The 1,472-nt window shown below is 41.3% G+C and overlaps 1 protein-coding gene across 1 annotated transcript; it reads right to left on the reverse strand.

Annotated features, from left to right (window-relative positions):
* Positions 1-331: 331 nt before the first annotated feature.
* LOC141791754 (N-acetyllactosaminide beta-1,3-N-acetylglucosaminyltransferase 3-like) lies at positions 332-1,228 on the reverse strand. Its single transcript, XM_074672402.1, has one exon. It carries the CDS (start codon positions 1,226-1,228, stop codon positions 332-334), a length of 897 nt encoding a protein of 298 aa, XP_074528503.1.
* Positions 1,229-1,472: the final 244 nt, after the last annotated feature.

Consider the following 1,472-nt stretch of genomic DNA (forward strand, 5'->3'; position numbering starts at 1 on the left):
CTTTGTGTTGATTTAGCGAAGGTAAAAAAAAAAGAAAAAAAAATACATGTGACTTGCAAGTGTCTTTTGCCAGGATAAATGAAAGCCTAGAAACCAAGAGAGAACCCAGAAATGTACAGGAAGAATATATAAACTTAAGGGTAGCGGGATTTGAACCGGAATTGTTCTTGCCCAAAGAAAAAGGTGCTAACTACTGTATAATTTGTAAGAGATTTATCATAATGTTGATCATATTTAAGTAATAAAACCTTCCATGTTGAATTAGATCACAGCACGTCATTGAAAACATGGTTGAATTTTGCTGCCAATGAGATCCGTCACTTGATGGTCACTATTTGTAGTTACCAAAGCATTCAAGATTGGGGTCATTTACTTTGTGCCACATATAGTACAGTTTCTCTGAAAGGAATCTGTGAACCACGAGAAGTTCTTTATAAAAGCAAGGGTCATAGGTATTGATACGGTCAGAGCTAAAGGGCATCCCAAATGTCATCACCCCAGTGTGCAAACTGGGACTGAGTCCTGCTTTGGCCAGGCACAATCCCATGTAAGCATCATCAATGGAAATAAAGGTGATGGATTTAGACATGTTATATATGACTGAAGCAGTGTAGCCACTGAGAATAAAGCCTCCACCACTGCAATAAGGGGAAAATACATTTTTCTTGTACATGTAAACTGGGACAAAGTACTTGCTCCATGAATCTCTGACAGGTGGCATACCAACTAAGTGAGCGCCAACAAACAGGTGCTTACTTCCATCATTGTCTTCCAGACTTTGAAGATATTTCACAACATTGTTTGTGTTTACATAGACGTCGTCATCACCATTAAACAGGAAGCGAGCCTTTGGACAATTTTTTTCCATCCATTCAAAGAAGAGCACCTGCTTCAAGGTGAGGTTTTGAAATGTGTCAGTGAAGTCCCACTGAAGGATGTCTTTGTACTGATTATGCTCCAGATCAAGAACCATGTTCAGTCTTTCCTTCTCAAAACCAGAGCCCCTGGTTCCTACGATGAAGACCCGTCTGATCCACACTCCGTTCTGTTGCCTCTCCTCAGCCCAGGTCCTGCGCAGTATTTCTCTGCGGTCGTAGTTCTCAGGGGCAGACTTAACAACGAGCAGAAGGAAGACATCAGAGGATCGATCAATTCCTCCACATTTGTCAGGAAGGTCCAGGAGCATGGGGAAATGTCTGCAGTGCTGGTAGTATAGAAAGTCTTTCATAAAGTTAGGAAATGAGCTGAAGCCTTCAATACTTTCAACAGACTTGTTTTGTGTACAGCTGTGTGAGGGGACGACAAGAGAGATATTTTGGCCAGGTGGTGGTTTGTGTTTGCGCTCCAGTTTTACATCAGGATAGATGATTTCATTGTCAATAGACTCTATGTACAGATAAACAGCTGTTAGAAAAACTCCCAGCAGGACATAGGCCTTTAACATGGTGATGTTTCTCCGTAAAATTCTGCAG

Source organism: Halichoeres trimaculatus, unplaced genomic scaffold (genome assembly GCF_033239565.1).
Source record: "Halichoeres trimaculatus isolate MK-OKI-2021-1 unplaced genomic scaffold, fHalTri1.1 fHalTri1_scaffold_6, whole genome shotgun sequence".
Classification (NCBI taxonomy): domain Eukaryota; kingdom Metazoa; phylum Chordata; class Actinopteri; order Labriformes; family Labridae; genus Halichoeres; species Halichoeres trimaculatus.